This window comes from Bombina bombina, unplaced genomic scaffold (genome assembly GCF_027579735.1).
Source record: "Bombina bombina isolate aBomBom1 unplaced genomic scaffold, aBomBom1.pri scaffold_1964, whole genome shotgun sequence".
In the NCBI taxonomy this organism is placed as follows: Eukaryota; Metazoa; Chordata; class Amphibia; order Anura; family Bombinatoridae; genus Bombina; species Bombina bombina.
Window position 1 is genome coordinate 1 of NW_026511939.1, and position 23,648 is coordinate 23,648.

A 23,648-nucleotide genomic window follows, 5' to 3' on the forward strand; every position below is an offset into this window, starting at 1 on the left:
GTACAGCCTCCCCAATCCCCCCCCCCCCCCCCCAACACACTTGTTACTAAGCTAACCTGGATGTCATTGTGTGGATTCCAGTCAGAGTCATATATGATCACCGTATCAGCAGTAGCAAGATTAATTCCCAAACCTCCCGCACGCGTGGACAAGAGGAAACAGAACTGCTGGGCACCAGGTGCTGCAAAAGCAAGTTTACAGGGTTATGTGTAGTGTGAACTAGCAGTCTAGAAAACTGTAGGAGGTAAGGCCTAACCACATTGTCTATGTCACAGTATATGACCAAAGCAAATTTTGTTTTACAATCCTCTGCTCTCCTAGCTTGGTCTGGACATGCTTTATGCGAGGCTCAAGGCTTTGTACAAACCTTCCACAGTTTTACAATAAAACCGTATTTATTCAACAAAAGAGATGTCACAAGGGAAGGATGATCATGTCCCGTATTTAAAAAGGGACATAAAAGCACCCCGCTTTAAGAACGTCTCTCCTAAAAGACGCCTCTGCTGAAGCAAAAAGAAAAACATAATTTATATAAGAACTTAGCTGATAAATTCATTTCTTTCATATTAGCAAGAGTCCATGAGCTAGTGACGTATGGGATATACATTCCTACCAGGAGGGGCAAAGTTTCCCAAACCTTAAAATGCCTATAAATACACCCCTCACCACACCCACAAATCAGTTTAACGAATAGCCAAGAAGTGGGGTGATAAGAAAAAAGTGCGAAAGCATAAAAAATAAGGAATTGGAATAATTGTGCTTTATACAAAAAAATCATAACCACCACAAAAAAGGGTGGGCCTCATGGACTCTTGCTAATATGAAAGAAATGAATTTATCAGGTAAGTTCTTACATAAATTATGTTTTCTTTCATGTAATTAGCAAGAGTCCATGAGCTAGTGACGTATGGGATAATGACTACCCAAGATGTGGATCTTTCCACGCAAGAGTCACTAGAGAGGGAGGGATAAAATAAAGACAGCCAATTCCTGCTGAAAATAATCCACACCCAAAATAAAGTTTAAAGAAAACATAAGCAGAAGATTCAAACTGAAACCGCTGCCTGAAGTACTTTTCTACCAAAAACTGCTTCAGAAGAAGAAAACACATAAAAATGGTAGAATTTAGTAAAAGTATGCAAAGAGGACCAAGTTGCTGCTTTGCAAATCTGATCAATCGAAGCTTCATTCCTAAACGCCCAGGAAGTAGAAACTGACCTAGTAGAATGAGCTGTAATCCTTTGAGGCGGAGTTTTACCCGACTCGACATAGGCATGATGAATTAAAGATTTCAACCAAGATGCCAAAGAAATGGCAGAAGCTTTCTGGCCTTTTCTAGAACCAGAAAAGATGAAAAATAGACTAGAAGTCTTTCGGAAAGACTTAGTAGCTTCAACATAATATTTCAAAGCTCTAACAACATCCAAAGAATGCAACGATTTCTCCTTAGAATTCTTAGGATTAGGACATAATGAAGGAACCACAATTTCTCTACTAATGTTGTTAGAATACACAACCTTAGGTAAAAATTCAAAAGAAGTTCGCAACACCGCCTTATCCTGATGAAAAATCAGAAAAGGAGACTCACAAGAGCGAGCAGATAATTCAGAGACTCTTCTGGCAGAAGAGATGGCCAAAAGAAACAAAACTTTCCAAGAAAAAAGTTTAATGTCCAATGAATGCATGGGTTCAAAAGGAGGAGCTAGAAGAGCCCCCAGAACCAAATTCAAACTCCAAGGAGGAAAAATTGACTGAATGACAGGTTTTATACGAACCAAGTCTTGTACAAAACATTGAATATCAGGAAGATTAGCAATCTTTCTGTGAAAAAGAACAGAAAGGGCAGAGATTTGTCCTGTCAAGGAACTTGCGGACAAACCTTTATCTAAACCATCCTGAAGAAACTGTAAAAATTCTCGGAATTCTAAAAGAATGCCAGGAAAAATGATGAGAAGACACCAAGAAATATAAGTCTTCCAGACTCTATAATATATCTCTCTAGATACAGATTTACGAGCCTGTAACATAGTATTAATCACAGAGTCAGAGAAACCTCTTTGACCAAGAATCAAGCGTTCAATCTCCATACCCTTAAATTTAAAGTTTTGAGATCCTGATGGAAAAAAGGACCTTGCAACAGAAGGTCTGGTCTTAACGGAAGAGCCCACGGTTGGCAAGAGGCCATCCGAAAAAGATCTGTCCATGCTGGAGCTACCAGCAGAACAAACGAGCATTCCTTCAGAATCTTGGAGATTACTCTTGGAAGAAGAACTAGAGGCGGAGAGATATAGGCAGGATGATACTTCCAAGGAAGTGATAATGCATTCACTGCCTCCGCCTGAGGATCCCGGGATCTGAACAGATACCTGGGAAGTTTCTTGTTTAGACGAGAAGCCATCAGATCTCTTTCTGGAAATTCCCACATTTGAACAATCTGAAGAAATACCTCTGGGTGAAGAGACCATTCGCCCGGATACAACGTTTGACGACTGAGATAATCCGCTTCCCAATTGTCTATACCTGGGAAATGAACCGCAGAGATTAGACAGGAGCTGGATTCCGCCCAAACCAGAATTCGAGATACTTCTTTCATAGCCAGAGGACTGTGAGTCCCTCCTTGATGATTGATGTATGCCACAGTTGTGACATTGTCTGTCTGAAAACAAATGAACGACTCTCTCTTCAGAAGAGGCCAAGACTGAAGAGCTCTGAAAATTGCACGGAGTTCCAAAATATTGATCGGTAATCTCACCTCCTGAGATTCCCAAACCCCTTGTGCCGTCAGAGACCCCCACACAGCTCCCCAACCTGTAAGACTTGCATCTGTTGAAATTACAGTCCAGGTCGGAAGAACAAAAGAAGCCCCCTGAACTAAACGATGGTGATCTGTCCACCACGTCAGAGAGTGTCGTACAATCGGTTTAAAAGATATTAATTGAGATATCTTTGTGTAATCCCTGCACCATTGGTTCAGCATACAGAGCTGAATAGGTCGCATGTGAAAAGGAGCAAAGGAGATCGCGTCCGATGCAGCAGTCATAAGACCTAAAATTTCCATGCATAAGGCTACCAAAGGGAATGATTGTGACTGAAGGTTTTGACAAGCTGATATCAATGTTAGACGTCTCTTGTCTGACAAAGACAGAGTCATAGACACTGAATCTATCTGGAAACCTAAAAAGGTTACCCTTGTCTGAGGAATCAATGAACTTTTTGGTAAATTGATCCTCCAACCATGATCTTGAAGAAACAACACAAGTCGATTCGTATGAGATTCTGCTAAATGTGAAGACTGAGCAAGTACCAAGATATCGTCCAAATAAGGAAATACCAATACCCTGTTCTCTGATTACAGACAGAAGGGCACCGAGAACCTTTGTAAAAATTCTTGGAGCTGATGCTAGGCCAAACAGTAGAGCCACAAAACTGGTAATGCTTGTCTAGAAAAGAGAATCTCAGAAACTAAAAGTGATCTGGATGAATCGGAATATGCAGATATGCATCCTGTAAATCTATTGTAGACATATAATGCCCTTGCTGAACAAAAGGCAGGATAGTCCTTACAGTTACCATCTTGAATGTTGGTATCCTTACATAACGATTCAATATTGATAGATCCGGAACTGATCTGAAGGAATTGACCTTCTTTGGTACAATGAAGAGATAGAATAAAACCCCAGCCCCTGTTCCAGAACTGGAACTGGCATAATTACTCCAGCCAACTCTAGATCTGAAACACATTTCAGAAATGCTTGAGCCTTTGCTGGGTTTACTGGGACACGGGAAATAAAAAAAAAAATCTCTTTGCAGGCGGCCTTAACTTGAAGCCAATTCTGTACCCTTCTGAAACAATGTTCTGAAACCAGAGATTGTGAACGGAATTGATCCAAATTTCTTTGAAAAAAACGTAAACTGCCCCATACCAGCTGAGCTGGAATGAGGGCCGCACCTTCATGGGGACTTAGGAGCTGGCTTTGGGTTTCTATAAGGCTTGGATATATTCCAAAGTGAAGATGGTTTCCAAACTGATACCGCTCCTGAGGATGAAGGATCAGGCTTTTGTTCCTTGTTGTGATGAAAGGAACGAAAACGATTATTAGACCTAAATTTACCTTAGATTTTTTATCCTGTGGTAAAAAAAGTTCCCTTCCTTCCAGTAACAGTTGAGATAAAAGAATCCAACTGAGAACCGAATAATTTATTACCCTGGAAAGAAAGGGAAAGCAAAGTTGACTTAGAAGACATATCAACATTCCAAGTTTTAAGCCATAAAGCTCTTCTAGCTAAAATAGCTAAAGACATATACCTGACATCAACTCTAATGATATCAAAGATGGCATCACAAATAAAATAATTAGCATGTTATAGAAGAATAATAATGCTATGAGAATTATGATCTGTTACTTGTTGCGCTAAAGCTTCTAACCAAAAAGTTGAAGCTGCAGCAACATCCGCTAAAAATATAGCAGGAGTAGAGACAGCCCCATTAACCTTAGGGATTTTGTCCCAAACTCTAATCTGTCAGATGGCACAGGCTATAATTGCTTAAAACGTTTTAAAATGAGTAAATGAATAACCCAAATTATTCCATTCCCTGGAAATTACTTCAGAAATAGCATCAGGGACAGGAAACGCTTCTGGAATAACTACAGGAGATTTAAAAACCTTATTTAAACGTTTAGTTTTAGTATCAAGAGGACCAGAATCCTCTATTTCTAATGCAATTAATACTTCTTTAAATAAAGAACGAATAAATTCCATCTTGAACAAATACAAAGATTTATCAGCATCAACCTCTGAGACAGAAACCTCTGAACCAGAAGAACCATTATCAGTATCAGAATGATGATGTTCATTTAAAAATTCATCTGAAAAAAGAAGTTTTAAAAGACTTTTATGTATACTAGAAGGAGAAATAACAGACATAGCCTTCTTAATGGATTTAGAAACAAAATCTCTTATGTTATCAGGAACACTCTGAGTATTAGATGTTGACGGAACAGCAACAGGTAATGTAACAGTACTAAAGGAAATTTTATCTGCATTAACAAGTTTGTCATAACATTTAATACAAACAACAGCTGAAGGAACAGATACCAAAAGTGATACACTTAGCTTTGGTAGCTCCAGCACCGGGCAGCGATTTTCCTGAAGTATCTTCTGACTCAGTTGCAACGTGGAACATCTTGCGATATGTAATAGAAAAAACAACATATAAAGCAAAATTGATCAAATTCCTTAAATGACAGTTTCAGAAATGGGAAAAAAAAATGCCAGTGAACAAGCTTCTAGCAACCAGAAGCAATAAATAATGAGACTTAAATAATGTGGAGACAAAAGTGACGCCCATATTTTTTTAGCGCCAAATAAGACGCCCACATTATTTGGCGCCTAAATGTTTTGGCGCCAAAAATGACGCCACATCCGGAACGCCGACACTTTTGACGCAAAAGAACGTCAAAAATGACGCAACTTCCGGCGACACGTATGACGCCGGAAACAGAAAAAATTTTTGCGCCAAAAAAGTCTGCGCCAAGAATGACACAATAAAATGAAGCATTTTCAGCCCCCACGAGCCTAACAGCCCACAGGGAAAAAGTCAAATTTTTTAAGGAAAGAAAAAATGATTGATTCAAATGCATTATCCCAAATATGAAACTGACTGTCTGAAAATAAGGAATGTTGAACATCCTGAGTCAAGGCAAATAAATGTTTGAATACATATATTTAGAACTTTATAAAAAAGTGCCCAACCATAGCTTAGAGTGTCACAGAAAATAAGACTTACTTACCCCAGGACACTCATCTACATGTTGTAGAAAGCCAAACCAGTACTGAAACGAAAATCAGCAGAGGTAATGGTATATATATAAGAGTATATCGTCGATCTGAAAAGGGAGGTAAGAGATGAATCTCTACGACTGATAACAGAGAACCTATGAAATAGATCCCGTAGAAGGGACCATTGAATTCAAATAGGCAATACTCTCCTCACATCCCTCTGACATTCACTGCACGCTGAGAGGAAAACCGGGCTCCAACCTGCTGCGGAGCGCATATCAACGTAGAATCTAGCACAAACTTACTTCACCACCTCCATAGGAGGCAAAGTTTGTAAAACTGATTTGTGGGTGTGGTGAGGGGTGTATTTATAGGCATTTTAAGGTTTGGGAAACTTTGCCCCTCCTGGTAGGAATGTATATCCCATACGTCACTAGCTCATGGACTCTTGCTAATTACATGAAAGAAATGTATGCTTTCCTAATAAATTTATTTCTTTTTTGACATGATGAGTCCACGGATCATCTTCATTACTTATGGGATATTCACCTCCTGGTCAGCAGGAGGAGGCAAAGAGCACTTACAGCAGAGCTGTTAAATAGCTCCTCTCCCTTCCCTCCCACTCCAGTCATTCGACCGAAGTTAGGAAGAGAAAGGAAAAGCCAAGGTGCAGAGGTGTCTGAAGTTTACAATAATTAACAACCTGTCTTAAAAGAACAGGGCGGCCATGGACTCATCGTGTCTAAAAAGAAATAAATTTATCAGGTAAGCATACATTTTCTTTTCTTTTTAAAGACACGATGAGTCCATGGATCATCTTCATTACTTATGGGATACAATACCCAAGCTAGAGTACACAGATGATACGGGAGGGACAAGACGGGGAACCTAAACGGAAGGCACCACTGCTTGAAGAACCTTTCTCCCAAAAGCAGCCTCAGCTGAGGCAAAAGTATCAAATTTATAGAATTTAGAAAAAGTGTGAAGAGGACCAAGTTGCAGCCTTGCAAATCTGTTCCACAGAAGCTTTATTTTTGAATGCCCATGAGGAAGCAACAGCCCTAGTGGAATTTCTAGATTGTAAGTTCCCACGGGAATAGGGCCCTTTAATCCCTCCTGTATGTGTTTGTAAATTTTGTCCTGTCTTTTACAAGTCTTGTATTGTTTTATTTAAACGAATTGTATCCATGGACAGCGCTGCGGAATATGCTGGCGCTTCATAAATAAAGTATAATAATAATGAGCCGTAACTCTTAGGAGGCTGCTGTCCAGCAGTCTCATATGCAAAACGGATTATATTCTTCAGCCAAAAAGAAAGCGGTAGCCGTAGCTTTCTGACCCTTATGTTTTCTAGAGAAAATTACAAATAAAGAAGAGGACTGACGAAAATCCTTAGTCGCCTGTAAATATAATTTTAAAGCACGGACGACGTCCAAATTGTGCAAAAGACGTTCTGAGAAGAAGGATTAGGACACAAGGAAGGAACCACAATCTTCTGGTTAATGTTCCTATCTGAAACAACCTTAGGAAGAAAACCTAGCTTAGTACGTAAAACTACCTTATCTGAATGGAAAATAAGATGAGACATACTGCAATGCCGAGAGCTCTGACACTCTACGAGCTGAAGAAATAGCAAGAAGAAATAAAATTTTCCAAGATAATAACTTAATGTCTAAGGAATGCATAGGCTCAAAACAGAGCCCCTTGAAGAACTTTGAGAACTAAATTCAGAGTCCATGGAGGAGTAACTGGTTTGAACACAGACCTGATCCTAACCAAGGCCTGACAAAAAGATTGTACATCTGGGACATCTGCCAGATGTTTGTGTAACAAAATGGATAAAGCAGAGATTTGCCCCTTTAGGGAACTTGTCGATAAACCCTTCTCCAAACCTTCTTGGAGAAAAGACAAAATTCGGGGAATCCTAACTCTACTCCATGAGTAGCCCTTGGATTCACACCAATAGAGATATTTACGCCATATCTTATGGCAAATCCTTCTAGTGACAGGCTTGCGAGCCTGAATCATTGTCTCTATGACCGAATCAGAAAAAACCCAGCTTGGATAAGATTAAGCGTTCAATCTCCAAGCAGTCAGCTTCAGAGAAACTAGATTTGGGTGAAGGAAGGGCCCTTGACTTAGAAGGTCCTTCCTCAACGGAAGTCTCCAAGGTGGAAGAGATGACATGTCCACCAGATCTGCATACCAAATCCTGTGAGGCCAAGCAGGAGCAATGAGGATCACTGATGCCTTCTCCTGTTTGATTCGAGCAATGACTTGAGGAAAAAGTGCAAACGGGGGAAATAGGTATGCTAGGCTGAAGGACCAAGAAACCGCCAGAGCCTCTATCAGTTCCGCTTGGGGATCCCTGGACCCGTATCTCGGGAGCTTGGTATTCAGACGAGATGCCATGAGATCTAACTCCGGCCGACCCCATCTGAGAATCAAGCTGGAGAACACTACCGGATGGAGTTCCCACTCTCCCGGATGAAAAAAAGTCTGTCTGCTCAGAAAGTCCGCTGCTCAGAAAGTCCGCCTCCCAGTAGTCCACCCCTAGGATGTGGATCGCTGACAGATGGCAAGAATGGGCCTCCGTCCACCGGATTATCTTGGCTATCACCTCTGTCATCGCTAAGGAACTCCTCGTTCCTCCCTGATGATTGATGCAAGCCACTGACGTTATGTTGTCCGACTGGAATCTGATAAACTGGGCCGAAGCCAACTGAGGCTAGGCCAGAAGAGCATTGAAGATTGCTCTTAGTTCCAGGATGTTTATAGGAAGAACAGACACTGCCTGAGTCCATACTCCATGAGCATTTAGGGAACCCCAGAAAGCTCCCCACCCTAGAAGGCTGGCATCTTATGTCACAATCACCCAGGACGGTCTGCGAAAGCAGGTTCCCTGGGATAGATGATCCAGAGACAACCACCATTGAAGAGAGTCCCTCGTCTCCTGTTCCAGGGTTATTCGAGACGAGTCTGCATAATCTCCAATCCAATGCCTGAGCATGTTTAACTGCAGAGGCCTGAGGTGAAACCGAGCAAACAGGATGATGTCCATTGCCGCCACCATCAGTCCGATTACTTCCATGCACTAAGCCACTGATGGCCGAGGAGTGGACTAAAGGGCTCGACAGGTATCTAGAATCTGATTTCCTGACCTCTGTCAGAAAAAACATAATTTATGTAAGAACTTACCTGATAAATTCATTTCTTTCATATTAGCAAGAGTCCATGAGCTAGTGACGTATGGGATATACATTCCTACCAGGAGGGGCAAAGTTTCCCAAACCTCAAAATGCCTATAAATACACCCCTCACCACACCCACAATTCAGTTTAACGAATAGCCAAGAAGTGGGGTGATAAAAAAGTGCGAAAGCATATAAAAATAAGGAATTGGAATAATTGTGCTTTATACAAAATCAAAAACCACCACAAAAAAAGGGTGGGCCTCATGGACTCTTGCTAATATGAAAGAAATGAATTTATCAGGTAAGTTCTTACATAAATTATGTTTTCTTTCATGTAATTAGCAAGAGTCCATGAGCTAGTGACGTATGGGATAATGATTACCCAAGATGTGGATCTTTCCACGCAAGAGTCACTAGAGAGGGAGGGATAAAATAAAGACAGCCAATTCCTGCTGAAAAAAATCCACACCCAAAATAAAGTTTAATGAAAAACAGAAGCAGAAGATTCAAACTGAAACCGCTGCCTGAAGTACTTTTCTACCAAAAACTGCTTCAGAAGAAGAAAACACATCAAAATGGTAGAATTTAGTAAAAGTATGCAAAGAGGACCAAGTTGCTGCTTTGCAAATCTGATCAACTGAAGCTTCATTCCTAAAAGCCCAGGAAGTAGAAACTGACCTAGTAGAATGAGCTGTAATCCTCCGAGGCGGAGTTTTACCCGACTCAACATAGGCAAGATGAATTAACGATTTCAACCAAGATGCCAAAGAAATGGCAGAAGCTTTCTGGCCTTTTCTAGAACCGGAAAAGATAACAAATAGACTAGAAGTCTTTCGGAAAGACTTAGTAGCTTCAACATAATATTTCAAAGCTCTAACAACATCCAAAGAATGCAACGATTTCTCCTTAGAATTCTTAGGATTAGGACATAATGAAGGAACCACAATTTCTCTACTAATGTTGTTGAAATTCACAACTTTAGGTAAAAATTCAAAAGAAGTTCGCAACACCGCCTTATCCTGATGAAAAATCAGAAAAGGAGACTCACAAGAAAGAGCAGATAATTCAGAAACTCTTCTGGCAGAAGAGATTGCCAAAAGGAACAAAACTTTCCAAGAAAGTAATTTAATGTCCAATGAATGCATAGGTTCAAACGGAGGAGCTTGAAGAGCTCCCAGAACCAAATTCAAACTCCAAGGAGGAGAAATTGACTTAATGACAGGTTTTATACGAACCAAAGCTTGTACAAAACAATGAATATCAGGAAGAACAGCAATCTTTCTGTGAAAAAGAACAGAAAGAGCAGAGATTTGTCCTTTCAAGGAACTTGCGGACAAACCCTTATCTAAACCATCCTGAAGAAACTGTAAAATTCTCGGTATTCTAAAAGAATGCCAAGAAAAATGATGAGAAAGACACCAAGAAATATAAGTCTTCCAGACTCTATAATATATCTCTCTAGATACAGATTTACGAGCCTGTAACATAGTATTAATCACAGAGTCAGAGAAACCTCTTTGACCAAGAATCAAGCGTTCAATCTCCATACCTTTAAATTTAAGGATTTTAGATCCTGATGGAAAAAAGGACCTTGCGACAGAAGGTCTGATCTTAACGGAAGAGTCCACGGTTGGCAAGAGGCCATCCGGACAAGATCCGCATACCAAAACCTGTGAGGCCATACCGGAGCTACCAGCAGAACAAACGAGCATTCCTTCAGAATCTTGGAGATTACCCTTGGAAGAAGAACTAGAGGCGGAAAGATATAGGCAGGATGATACTTCCAAGGAAGTGATAATGCATCCACTGCCTCCGCCTGAGGATCCCGGGATCTGGACAGATACCTGGGAAGTTTCTTGTTTAGATGAGACGCCATCAGATCTATTTCTGGAAGTTCCCACATTTGAACAATCTGAAGAAATATCTCTGGGTGAAGAGACCATTCGCCCGGATGCAACGTTTGGCGACTGAGATAATCCGCTTCCCAATTGTCTATACCTGGGATATGAACCGCAGAGATTAGACAGGAGCTGGATTCCGCCCAAACCAAAATTCGAGATACTTCTTTCATAGCCAGAGGACTTTGAGTCCCTCCTTGATGATTGATGTATGCCACAGTTGTGACATTGTCTGTCTGAAAGCAAATGAACGATTCTCTCTTCAGAAGAGGCCAAAACTGAAGAGCTCTGAAAATTGCACGGAGTTCCAAAATATTGATCGGCAATCTCACCTCCTGAGATTCCCAAACTCCTTGTGCCGTCAGAGATCCCCACACAGCTCCCCAACCTGAGAGACTTGCATCTGTTGAAATTACAGTCCAGGTCGGAAGCACAAAAGAAGCCCCCTGAATTAAACGATGGTGATCTGTCCACCATGTTAGAGAGTGTTGAACAATCGGTTTTAAAGATATTAATTGAGATATCTTTGTGTAATCCTTGCACCATTGATTCAGCATACAAAGCTGAAGAGGTCGCATGTGAAAACGAGCAAAGGGGATCGCGTCCGATGCAGCAGTCATAAGACCTAGAATTTCCATGCATAAGGCTACCGAAGGGAATGATTGTGACTGAAGGTTTCGACAAGCTGAAATCAGTTTTAGACGTCTCTTGTCTGTTAAAGACAGAGTCATGGACACTGAATCTATCTGGAAACCCAGAAAGGTTACCCTTGTCTGAGGAATCAATGAACTTTTTGGTAAATTGATCCTCCAACCATGATCTTGAAGAAACAACACAAGTCGATTCGTATGAGATTCTGCTAAATGTAAAGATTGAGCAAGTACCAAGATATCGTCCAAATAAGGAAATACCACAATACCCTGTTCTCTGATTACAGACAGAAGGGCACCGAGAACCTTTGTAAAAATTATTGGAGCTGTAGCTAGGCCAAACGGCAGAGCCACCAACTGGTAATGCTTGTCCAGAAAAGAGAATCTCAGGAACTGATAATGATCTGGATGAATCGGAATATGCAGATATGCATCCTGTAAATCTATTGTGGACATATAATTCCCTTGCTGAACGAAAGGCAAAATAGTCCTTACAGTTACCATCTTGAATGTTGGTATCCTTACATAACGATTCAATATTTTTAGATCCAGAACTGGTCTGAAGGAATTCTCCTTCTTTGGTACAATGAAGAGATTTGAATAAAACCCCATCCCCTGTTCCGGAACTGGAACTGGCATAATTACTCCAGCCAACTCTAGATCTGAAACACAATTCAGAAATGCTTGAGCTTTCACTGGATTTACTGGGACACGGGAAAGAAAAAAATCTCTTTGCAGGAGGTCTCAACTTGAAACCAATTCTGTACCCTTCTGAAACAATATTCTGAATCCAAAGATTGTGAACAGAATTGATCCAAATTTCTTTGAAAAAACGTAACCTGCCCCCTACCAGCTGAGCTGGAATGAGGGCCGCACCTTCATGTGGACTTAGAAGCAGGCTTTGGCTTTCTAGCAGGCTTGGATTTATTCCAGACTGGAGATGGTTTCCAAACTGAAACTGCTCCTGAGGATGAAGGATTAGGCTTTTGTTCTTTGTTGAAACGAAAGGAACGAAAACGATTATTAGCCCTGTTTTTACCCTTAGATTTTTTATCCTGTGGTAAAAAAGTTCCTTTCCCACCAGTAACAGTTGAGATAATAGAATCCAACTGAGAACCAAATAATTTGTTACCCTGGAAAGAAATGGAAAGTAGAGTTGATTTAGAAGCCATATCAGCATTCCAAGTTTTAAGCCATAAAGCCCTTCTAGCTAAAATAGCTAGAGACATAAACCTGACATCAACCCTGATAATATCAAAAATGGCATCACAGATAAAATTATTAGCATGCTGAAGAAGAATAATAATATGAGAATCATGATCTGTTACTTGTTGCGCTAAAGTTTCCAACCAAAAAGTTGAAGCTGCAGCAACATCAGCCAATGATATAGCAGGTCTAAGAAGATTACCTGAACACAGATAAGCTTTTCTTAGAAAGGATTCAATTTTCCTATCTAAAGGATCCTTAAACGAAGTACCATCTGACGTAGGAATAGTAGTACGTTTAGCAAGGGTAGCAATAGCCCCATCAACTTTTAGGGATCTTGTCCCAAAATTCTAATCGGTCAGACGGCACAGGATATAATTGCTTAAAACGTTTAGAAGGAGTAAAAGAATTACCCAATTTATCCCATTCCTTGGAAATTACTTCAGAAATAGCATTAGGAACAGGAAAAACTTCTGGAATAACCACAGGAGATTTAAATACTTTATCTAAACGTTTAGAATTAGTATCAAGAGGACCAGAATCCTCTATTTCTAAAGCAATTAGTACTTCTTTAAGTAAAGAACGAATAAATTCCATTTTAAATAAATATGAAGATTTATCAACATCTATCTCTGAGACAGAATCCTCTGAACCAGAAGAGTCATCAGAATCAGAATGATGATGTACATTTAAAAATTCATCTGTAGGGAGAGAAGTTTTAAAAGATTTTTTATGTTTACTAGAAGGAGAAATAACAGACATAGCCTTCTTGATGGATTCAGAAACAAAATCTCTTATGTTATCAGGAACATTCTGCACCTTAGATGTTGAGGGAACTGCAACAGACAATGGTACTTTACTAAAGGAAATATCTGCATTAACAAGTTTGTCATGACAATTAATACAAACAACAGCCGGAGAAATAGCTACCAAAAGTTTACAGCAGATACACTTAGCTTTGGTAGATCCAGCACTAGACAGCGATTTTCCTGTAGTATCTTCTGACTCAGATGCAACGTGAGACATCTTGCAATATGTAAAAGAAAAAACAACATATAAAGCAAAATTGATCAAATTCCTTAAATGACAGTTTCAGGAATGGGAAAAAATGCCAAAGAACAAGCTTCTAGCAACCAGAAGCAATGAAAAATGAGACTTAAATAATGTGGAGACAAAAGTGACGCCCATATTTTTTGGCGCTAAATAAGACGCCCACATTTTTTGGCGCCTAAATGCTTTTGGCGCCAAAAATGACGCCACATCCGGAACGCCGACATCTTTGACGCAAAATAACGTCAAAAAAATGACGCAACTTCCGGCGACACGTATGACGCCGGAAACGGAAAAGATTTGTTTTTTTTTTGTTTTTTGTTTTTTTTTGCGCCAAAAAAGTCTGCGTCAAGAATGACGCAATAAAATGAAGCATTTTCAGCCCCCGCGAGCCTAACAGCCCACAGGGAAAAAGAGTCAAATTTTTGAAGGTAAGAAAAAAATTATCAATTGAAATGCATTATCCCAAATATGAAACTGACTGTCTGAAAAATAAGGAATGTTGAACATTCTGAGTCAAGGCAAATAAATGTTTAAATACATATATTTAGAACTTTATAAACAAAGTGCCCAACCATAGCTGAGAGTGTCACAGAAAATAAAATTTACTTACCCCAGGACACTCATCTACATGTTTGTAGAAAGCCAAACCAGTACTGAAACGAGAATCAGTAGAGGTAATGGTATATATAAGAGTATATCGTCGATCTGAAAAGGGAGGTAAGAGATGAATCTCTACGACCGATAACAGAGAACCTATGAAATAGACCCCGTAGAAGGAGATCACTGCATTCAAATAGGCAATACTCTCCTCACATCCCTCTGACATTCACTGCACGCTGAGAGGAAAACCGGGCTCCAACTTGCTGCGGAGCGCATATCAACGTAGAATCTAGCACAAACTTACTTCACCACCTCCATAGGAGGCAAAGTTTGTAAAACTGAATTGTGGGTGTGGTGAGGGGTGTATTTATAGGCATTTTGAGGTTTGGGAAACTTTGCCCCTCCTGGTAGGAATGTATATCCCATACGTCACTAGCTCATGGACTCTTGCTAATTACATGAAAGAAATCCTGATATAGAATCGATTAAGAGTTTCCAAGAAAGTCACCCTTGTCTTCGGGATTAAGGAACTCTTTTCCAGATTTACCTTCCACCCGTGAGTTCTCAGGAAGGATAGCATAATGTCGGTATGAGATCTTGCTTGTTGACAAGATGGCGCCTGGATTAGAATATCGTCCAGATAAGGTGCCACCACAATGCCCTGCGGTCTTATAACCGCCAGCAGAGACCCCAGAACCTTTGTGAAAATTCTGGGTGCAGTGGCCAGGCCAAAAGGAAGAGCCACAAACTGAAAGTGTTTGTCCAGAAAGGCAAACCTCAGGAACCTGTGATCTCTGGATAGGAACATGCAGATATGCATCCTTTAAATCCACTGTCAAACTGACGCTCCTGGATCAATGGAAGAATGGTACGAATAGTTTCCATCTTGAGAGGTCTAAGATAGGTCTGAAGATTCCCTCCTTTTTGGGAACTACAGATTTGAATAAAAACCCTGCCCCTGTACTGGAACGGGAATAATCACTCCCAGGGAGGAGAGGTCTCTTACACAATGTAAGAACGCCTCTTATCTGGTTTGCAGATAATCTTGAAAGAAGAAATCTTCCTCGGGGAGGAAAATTTTTGAACTCCAGTTTGTATCCCCGAGACACTATTTCTATTGCCCAGGGATCCTGAACCCAAGCCTGAATGGAGGAAAGTCTGCCCCCTACCAGATCCGGTCCTGGATCGGGGGCATGCCCTTCATGCTGTTTTGGATTCAACAGCAGGCTTCTTGGATTGTTTACCCTTATTACAAGACTGGTTGGGTCTTTAAGTAGGCTTAGATTGTTCTGGTTTAGAGGAGGAAGAGAAAGAATTTCCCTTGAAATTTCGAAAGGAACAAAAATTACTCTGTCATCCTTTCTGCTTGCTTCTCTTATCCTGACAAAGGAGATGACCCTTACCTCCCGTGATATCAGATATTATTTCTGTCAGGCCAGGTCCAAACAAGGTCTTTCCCTTGTAAGGAACCGCTAGAAGCTTAGACTTAGATGACATGTCCACAGACCAAGGTTTTAACCATAAGGCTCTGCGGGCTAGGATAGAGAACCCCGAACTCTTAGCTGCTATTTTAGTAATTTGCAGAGAAGCGTCCGTAATAAAGGCATTAGCTAACTTCAGAGCTTTAATCCTATCTTGGATCTCCTAAAAGGAAGTCTCAGTCTTGAGATACTCGGACAGAGCATTAAACCAATAAGCTGCTGCACTAGTGACAGTAGCAATGCACGCAGCCGGCTGCAATAGCAGACCCTGGTGAACATAAATCTTTTTAAGTAGACCCTCCAACTTTTTGTCCATGGGATCTTTAAAAGCACAACTATCCTCAATGGGAATAGTAGTTCGCTTGGCTAAGGTGGAAATAGCCCCTTCCACCTTAGGAACCATTTGCCAAGCTTCCCTGACAACGTCAGCTATAGGAAACATATTTTTCAAAATAGGAGATGGAGAGAAGGGAATACCTGGTCTCTCCCATTCCTTAGAAACAATCTCCGAAGCTCGCTTAGGAACTGGAAAAACATCTGAGTAAGAAGGAACTTCGAAATATCTGTCCAGTTTACTCGACTTCGCAGGAGCGACCACTACTGTGGAATCAGTCGTCTAAGGTAACCAAAATCTCCCTGAGTAACAGGCGGAGGTGTTCTAATTTAAATCTGAAAGAGACAACCTCTGAATCAGTCAAAGGCAATAAAACTCTCTGAATCTGAAATTTTGCCTTCTGATAGAACCTCTATACCCTCCATCTCAGTTCTCTGGGAGGGTACATCGGAGATTGCCACCATGGCATCAGAAACCTCACTGATAACATGGTTGTCTTTCCTCTTACGTTTGCCTTGTAGCATAGGAAAAGCAGACAACGCATCAGAAATTGTGTTAGACATAAGCGCAGATATGTCTTTTAAAGTAACTCCAGCAGGTGCTAGAGCTTGTGCGGGCGTTAAAGTTTGGGACGCTTGTGGAGAAAGCTGCGGCATACTCTGAATCTCGTCAGACTCCTGAGAAGCATCCGCTTTTGAAAAATCTTGTTCATGAAAAATCTTCTCTCTATAACTTAACCATCTCAATACATGAGGGACAAAATGGATGCCAATGTGGAACCACCAATTCCTAACACATGGAGCAAGTAACATTTTGCACGGCTCCTATGTCCATACTGAATCACAATAAAATTACGATGTGGGGGGGCGGAGCCAACTACTACAGAAGCCAGACGTGTTTCTCCTTAGCTCCAGGCTTTCAGCTATAAAATTCAGAAATAAATCATCTCTAAAAGCCTGAAATTACTTCATTGGACGTAAATATTGGCTACTGCAAGCTTCAAGCTACCAGTAATGAAAGAATTGCCATAATTGTGCTGGCTTCTAATTATACACTCTCCAAACATACCGCGTGGGACCATTGAACTCCATTGATTTACATCTAACCTCCCTACTATGGAAGCGCTACTACTCTGGGAGCTGAATACTTAGCAAATGTTGGAGAGACACTATAGGAGCCTAGCTGATGACCTACTGTCGCTATTAGATCACTTATTGGTGCCGGTACAGAAGAAAGCCAGAAATACAGACCGGATGTCAACCGACAGGAACCGTACAGACACGAAGGGCCCAGTTTTGATGAGATTAGAGACCCAGCCGAGATCGGATTCTATGCTAATGGCGGAGGAGGATTCCAAGCAATTACTTGACCGGGACCTCAGAGGCGCACAGACGGTGTTACCCAGGACATGCCTGTCGATGACACTCCATCAGCCTCCTCTGCCACACAAAAGCGATGAGGTTTTGGGTTCTCCGCAATTGACCCGCTACAGCCCAGGTCTCATTAGCCACGCTGCATCTCCATCGCACACCGCTGCAAGTTTAGAGCGGTCACCACAGAGTGATATGGTATGTCAGTCAATGGAGGCCAAGCCATGCATCTTATTAATAGTGCCCGCTCAAGAGAACTTTTTCCCACTCTCCTTTTGTCTGAGAGTAATGATCTCAGGCTCTGACGGTTCACATACCCTCCTATACTATGCAATTCACCAAGCTCCATGTGGAATAGGTTGATGGTCAGCCAAAATCCAAGCTTAGTGCCCCTGCTGCCCTGCTGGACCTAGGGGCATTTTCAAGCACTGACTCAAGATCCCAGTAACACCTTTATCAAGGACAGTATGAACCTTCTTAATGTTGAACATTTGCTTAAGACATTCACATTTTATATAGTCTTCCTATGTTTGGTCCTATGTTTCTTAGTTTACAGTTTATACCACTGATTAAGCTTGTCACAAACTAGTGATTCTCAGGTTACTATGGTTTGAGGTTCTTATTTACATGCAGCAGCTGCTACTCCTATTCAATGTGCCTAGAATACCTAACTGGTAAACTACAGTACCCCTGATACAGTCTGGCATACACTGCTTTAGATACTTCTAATACATACTTCGTGCTCCCTGGGACAACATACAAACTACCAGTTGTTCAGCTGCAGAATTTTCCTGTGTATTTTTTGTGAGACCTATAATACTTAAGGCTAACTTTTCCCTATTATTAGTCTATCCTACAAAAATTAATATTCATACTGCCTACCTAGCTAAATTCATATGCACTTGCAAAAGTGTTGTCGCATTTTAGGAAAGATCTTAATATAATAATACTATTAGTAATCTCAGTCAGGGAACATTACGGGTAAGCACTTCTTCTAATATATATATTTGCAGGAGCGGGTATGATGCCCACTTACCCTATGACCTGGAATTCCTAAGTTTCAGCCGGGCACTTATAAGCCCATACATTGCAGCAATATTTTTAAAAAATAATTTTAATATATACGCAAAGGTATCGGTGGCCACTGCCATTAAACATCCTAAGTATTGACATGCTGTTTAAGCCATCTGTTATGGGTACTGCAACTACTATAGCCCCAGATTCTTATATAGAGGCTATATGTATACATAACCAAACTGTGCCTATACTGACTTACCATTATAATAGCATCTTATATTTTCAAAATAATGGTGATCTTGGTCCTATTACCACTGTCTGATTGCTGACCAGCCGCTGAAGTATACATTGTTTATTATACTTAGCATATCTATCTTCCTTTACTCCGTATTGCAGTATATATGTGTGTGAAGTAGGAGGCACTTACCTTAAGTATTAACACACTACCCAGCCCATGGCACCTATACACCAGGCACTATATATATCCTGGCAAAATTTGCCTATTTAAAGTATTAGTACTACTGCAGATCTATACGTAGGGGTTTATGCTTTCACCTTCACATACTTCATTTAATATATATAGCTCAAGACATATGTGGATGTTGTTCATTATCTAAAGATATACCTGCGCTCATATTAGGGGCACTACCAACAACCTCTTATGTACCCCGATTTCACAAAGGTCTTACATAATAATACCCTAGTAGGGGAAAACCCCAGCTTTTGTTACTCACCTATATGATACGTGATATCTGTATACTTACCCTTGGTACCATCTTGCTATGAACTCTTATATTCCTATTGGAGATTTTCTCTTTTGTATTGTATTATATTGCATCATATCTATGCATGATACCAATCTGTAGTGTGGCCTCAAGCAGTCTGCGACTATTAACCCATGTGTATGTGACAGTTAGTATTGTACTCAGGTTATAGCCGCATGCAGTTTAGGCTACATACATAGTATACTTTTAGTTAAATTTAATCAATGTTATATCTTACATGTCAGTTTCGCGCTCCCATGCCACATGTTATACAACGATAAATAAAGCGACCATGTTCATTAACATTTCTATGATCTCTCGCCCCCCCCACAGTAGTTAACCATAGCTATTTATACTGCTATTGTTTCTATTTCCATCAAATAATTTAAGTATGCTATAATATTGTTATATAGACATATTACCTGTATAAGCGGTGCTTACCCGCTGACAATTTCCTAATTCCCCCCTTGCTTTTTATGAAGCTTTTGACATTATGACCCTGACTTTAACAATATGAAGCGTTCAAGTACAAATTAGTTCAGAATAAAATGGGTCTATATGGTAGCTACTGTGCTCTTCCAGAGTACCTTTTTAACATTATGGCCTGGACTAATAGCTACCCATATTGTTATATAAAAAAACAAAATTAGGTTTTCAGATATATCTTGGCATCCATTATATATATTCTATTTTTTATTTTTTGCCTGTTATATTGTTATTGCGACAATCATTGCTATGTTTTGAAACATGTCTATTCCATAGTTTTTTGTCGTCATTATGAAAAACCCTCAATAAAAAATTATTATAAAAAAAAATAAAAAAATAAAAAATTACAATGTGATAAAACTTTACTTTAACAAATTTTTTTTTTTTTATTACAATAAAAACGTTACTATCCCTTTAAAATTTAAAAGGAAACTTACTTGCAGGAAGAAAAAACACGTCTCCCCAAAAAACAAACTTCTAAATTACTTAAAAACCTTTATTAAGTAAACCGTCAATGTGACGAGACCAATCTTGCCACTGTGCATTGGAGGAGCCTGGTTGCCCGCCTGCTGCCTTTAGACTATGGCCCCATGTTGAAATGCTTACTTTTCCCCTGCAAAGACACGAAAGCCGGGTCATTCGGTACTTGCCCTATTTGGACAGTGATACCCCAGATAGCTATGCCATGTAGCGCATTTGTACAACGAAAGACTTTGGCTCCATGGCAATTGAACTGTATTTCTCTGTCTGTGATAATTGTATCATCCATTGTGTAAGGTAATTGTATCTACTATTGTGTAAGGTAATTGCATCACCCATTGTGTAAGGTAACTGCATCAACCATTGTGTAAGGTAATTGCATCAGGCAGAGGGGAGGATTTTGTGTGGGAGTGTCTGAGAGTATTGTATGTGTTTATTGGTTGTTTTACAAAACCCTGTGGGTGGTACTAATGTGTAAGAATGTGTATATAAGAACAATAAACCCACAGCTCTGGCTGATATCTGTTTGACCCTCACCATGGAGCTTTGACTCATGCTTGGGGGGAGGGAGAGGGGAAATTTACTGTATGCTGTGCCTCTGAAAGGGAAGATCTACTAAACGGCGGTTTAACCCTTTTATGCTTGGGGGTGCCGTTACAGTCAACTATTTTATTGCAGTAGGAAAAAAGACGTATTCTCAGTTAAAGTAAATTCAGACCCCCTTACACCTCAGCAGCTCTGCTGAGGCGCCTACCTGCCAACCGGACTCTATGTCTGTAGCGATCCGGATACTAAGGTCTGTATAGCGCTAAAAACGCGTGCTCAATTTATGCAACAACCATGCGGTTTGAGTGCGACGTTGCACAGACGTCCATAACACACTAGACAAGGCTGAATACTGCGCAGTTTAGAGAAACGCGCAAAAGGATACCCCCGCCCATCCAGGGCATTACCAAATATAACACGACCGGCTTCATAGAAAAATAAACCGTTAGGGAAATTAACCACCGTAATGTTAAATAAGCTTATCTCCCAGCCCCAGTGCTCCTGTACTTGTGCTGTCCAAAAGAAAAACTCCATCATAGAGAGTAAATGTCCCAACATAAAGCGCCCCATGTTTCTGAGCCTTATGCGATATGTGCCTCATTAAAGTGCCCACTTTTCTCTGAGCTTTTTATTTCCTCAGAATAAAAAAAAAAAAAAAAAAAAAGTCAGCACTACCTTAATGCTGTCCGACAGCAAGACAGTCCCGCAGGTTTAAGAGGTCCTCTCCCTCCCATAGCCCTGTGGAAAATTATAAAGCCTGAGTTAAATTTGCTTAGGCTATCAGGATTAGAGCAGCATAAATATATAGGAGGCGCAGTGAGAATTATGTCCCACAAGTTCCCATTGCTCTAAAGCCACCAAAAGCTCTACTGAAGAGACTGGTATGGACTACGGCTACACCCTAGAACAAAGCAGCACAATCTTGCACTACTTTAAAAATAATAAACTCTTGATTGAAGAATCTAATCTAACACCTCACTTTACCTCTTCCTATCACTAACGTAGGCAAAGAGAATGACTGGGGTGGGAGGGAAGGGAGGAGCTATTTAACAGCTCTGCTGTGGTGCTCTTTGCCTCCTCCTGCAGACCAGGAGGTGTATATCCCATAAGTAATGAAGATGATCCATGGACTCATCGTGTCTTTAAAAAGAAAACATCAAATCTAACATTTCATTAGTACGCAATGAGGACCAAGTAGGACCCTTACAGATCTGTTCAACCAAAGCCTCATTCTTGAAGGTAAAGGAAGAAGACACCACACGAGTAGAAAGTACCGTAAGTATAGACAGAGGCTGCTGACCTGCTTTAAACATCTGAGCCAGAAGGATAGGGTAACAGCTGTGGCCTTCAGACCCTTGCGCTTAAAAGAATACAGGATAAACAACGAAGATGGTTGACGAAAATCCTTGGTAGCAACAGATTATGTTAATAGCCTCTCCTTAGAAGTACAGCCTTATCCAAATAGAACACTAGATAAGGCAGGTCATACTTATGGGCAGACAATTCTGATACTCTACGGGCAGAGGAAATAGCTAACAGAAACAACACTTTCCAAGTAAGCAACTTATATCAATAGAATGTAGAGGCTCAAACTGAATAACTAAGAACAAAATGAAGGCTCCATAGAGGAGTAATAGGTTTAAAAATAGGTCTTATTCTAGCAATAGTTTGAACAAACGACTGAGCATCTGGCCAATGAGTCAACTTCTTATGCAAAGAAACGAAGAGAAATCTGACCTCTATGAGAACTAGCTAACAGGCGGAGTCTTCACTTTGTGCCAAGGGTACCCATGTTCCGCACACCAAAACAGATAAGCCCTCCACACCTTATGGTAAATACGCCTGGCAACGGGTTTTTTTTAGCCTGAATCCATGTCAATCAACACCTCAGAATCCTTTCTGGGACAAAAAGGAGTTCAATCTACATGCAGCCAGCCTCAGACATCTAGATTTTGATAGAACAGACTTTGCGCCAGAAGTTCCAGCCTCTGAGGCAGCCTCCATTGAGGAGCTAACAGCATTCTCACAGGGTCTGCATACCAAGCCCTGCGTGGCCACGCAGAAGCTCCCTCCTGTTTGATTCAAGTGAATAATCGATAGAATATATCAATGAGGAAAAGGATTCACTAGACTGAAATGCCAAGAAACTGCTAAGGCGTCCAACTCTGCCTGAGGAGCTCTTGATCCATATCTCGGAAGCTATCAGATCTCCTAGTTTAGCGACCATTCCCCCAGAGTGCAGTCTGTCTGCTCAGAAAATACACTTCCCAATTGTCCACACCTGGAATGTGGATGGCTGATATTTGGCATTGGTATGTGTCTGCCCATTGAAGAATATAAGACACTTCCCGCATTGCCAGAGAACTGGGTTCCTGGTGATTGAAATAGCCCACTGTAGTGATGTCTGATTGAAATCAGACAAAAACGGACGGGATGCAACTGGGGCCAGAAGTGAAGGGCGTTGAAGCTGGCCCTCAGTTCCAGAACACCGATTAGAAGGATCGATTCCTCTGGTCCTTGAGAGAAATACACACGGCACCGCAGCCTGTCAAACTTGCATTTGTTAAGATCTCCCAGGATGGGCGCAGGAAGCACATGCCCTGCAGAACAGGTTCCTGAGACAGCCACCATGAAAGAGACTCACTCATCGTTGGCGTAACTAGAAGCTCCGTTTCTGATGTACATATAAGTTCCGTGTACATTGTATAGAAAAATAAAGTGAAACCACCAGAGCCATAAAGCATTTCTCCAGCCCTAGTGCCTGCAATGTAATGCTGCCCCATTCCTCT

The 23,648-nt window shown here is 40.8% G+C and overlaps 1 protein-coding gene across 1 annotated transcript in view; it reads right to left on the bottom strand.

Moving 5' to 3' along the window:
- Positions 1 to 56: 56 nt before the first annotated feature.
- The window catches only part of LOC128644019 (chromodomain-helicase-DNA-binding protein 4), a gene marked incomplete at both ends in the record, with an annotated part of 42,923 nt that continues 19,331 nt past the window's right edge, over positions 57 to 23,648 (bottom strand). Inside the window, one exon of the mRNA XM_053696782.1 lies at positions 57 to 181. Within this exon, the coding sequence (XP_053552757.1) occupies positions 57 to 181 (125 nt within the window). The remainder of the gene's footprint in view (positions 182 to 23,648) is intronic.